The sequence below is a fragment of the Bidens hawaiensis genome, unplaced genomic scaffold, assembly GCF_021521415.1.
Source record: "Bidens hawaiensis isolate Kalapana, Puna unplaced genomic scaffold, B.hawaiensis_p1.1 tig00000905_1, whole genome shotgun sequence".
Taxonomy (NCBI): domain Eukaryota; kingdom Viridiplantae; phylum Streptophyta; class Magnoliopsida; order Asterales; family Asteraceae; genus Bidens; species Bidens hawaiensis.
In genome coordinates, this window is record NW_027491053.1 from 3211719 (window position 1) to 3213342 (window position 1624).

Consider the following 1624-nt stretch of genomic DNA (forward strand, 5'->3'; position numbering starts at 1 on the left):
GTGGTAACGAAGCATGGAGTACCATAGTCGATAGTATCCAACAGAGATACCCGTTTCACTTCCTGATTTTGGAAGAGGTTCCATGAAGCAATGGGAACTAGATTGAACATTAGCACGGCATATCATCCTCAAACAGATGGGCAGTCTGAGTGGACTATCCAAACCCTTGAGGATATGCTACGTGCTTGCGTGTTAGATTTTGGAGGGAGTTGGGATGATCATCTTCATTTAGAGAATTCTCTTACAACATCATTCGAGCATTGGTATGCCTCCATTCGAGATGTTGTAAGGTAGACGTTGTAGAACTCCCGTCTGTTGGGGAGAGATTGGTCAGAAGGAGATTGGTAGTTTGGAAGTTGTGCAAGAAACCTCCTCGAGGTTTGATCAAATCAAAGAAAGGATGAAAGTTGCTCAAGACCATCAAAAGTCTTATGCCGATAAGCCACGACGACCAATTGAGTTTAACGTTGGCGACAACGTGATGCTCAAGGTCTCACCATGGAAAGGTATCATTCTTTTTAGGAAGAGAGGGAAGCTGAGTCCAAGGTATATTGGACCGTTTAAGATCATAGCTCGTGCAGGAGAGGTGGCAGCTCGTGAAGGAGAGGTGGCGTATAAGCTCGATCTACCTGCAGAACTGAAAGGGATTCACTCTACCTTTCACGTTTCTCACTTAACGAAATGTCTCGTTGACGACACGTCTCACGTGCCGTTAATGGACATAGAGGCAGATGAGCGATTGAATTACATCGGGCAACTAGTTAAAATCGTTGACCGAAAGGATAAACAACTTCGTCACAAAGTCATTCCATTAGTTAAGGTGATTTGGAAACACCGTAAAGGATCCGATGCAACATGGGAAACAGAGGAGGAGATGCGTAAGTTCTACCCGCAAATGTTTATGTAATAGATAGGTTTCGGGGACGAAACCTTTTTAGGGGGAGAGACTTGTAACGTCCTCATTTCGGGAATAAATAAAGTATTATGAATTAGTTATTGTGTCCTGTGGCGTTGGATTAAATTAATTAAATAATAAGAAAGGATGAGATTGTTATGGTTAGTGGACTTAAACATATTTTGGCCTAAAAGCCTTTGGGCATTGCCTATTTTAAGCCTTAAAACCTAATTCTAATCCTTATCCTTATCATTTCACCATCATCCACCCAATCATTGGCACACATATCCATACACACACATAAACCTCCTGTACACACAATTTATTCAATATCCAATTATCCAAATCATCAAGGTATGTTAACATTAAAGTTTCATCTTTATTTCTCATCTCATTTCTATTTTAGATCTAATAACAAACGAACAAATGGATCTCCGAAAGTCAAACGTAAACGAACTCGATAAAAACAAGGTTCAAATTGAATCTAATAATGGTAACAACAAGCAACTTTACAAGAAAAGTAGTAAGACAAAATAATAATAACAACTTGTTACGGACGGGTTCATCGAGACCCGAAATCCCGAACCCTAACAGTCTGCCGAAACTACAACCCGAGCTAGATCTGCAATATTGAAACCCGAACCCAGAATGGATCCCCCCAAATGGATCCCTGTCCTTCAACTGGTCACGACTTGTGACTGAGTTCCGGCAAGGTGGGTTTCTAGCGAG

The 1624-nt window shown here is 41.2% G+C and overlaps 1 protein-coding gene across 1 annotated transcript; it reads left to right on the top strand.

The window, feature by feature from the left end:
* Positions 1-481: 481 nt before the first annotated feature.
* LOC143546850 (uncharacterized) lies at positions 482-907 on the top strand. Its single transcript, XM_077038416.1, has one exon. It carries the CDS (start codon positions 482-484, stop codon positions 905-907), a length of 426 nt encoding a protein of 141 aa, XP_076894531.1.
* The last annotated feature ends 717 nt before the right edge of the window (positions 908-1624 follow it).

What these genes read in the sequence shown, in the direction of transcription:
- LOC143546850 (XM_077038416.1), top strand. Translation starts at nt 482, where the DNA reads ATGCTCAAGGTCTCACCATGGAAAGGTATCATTCTTTTTAGGAAGAGA.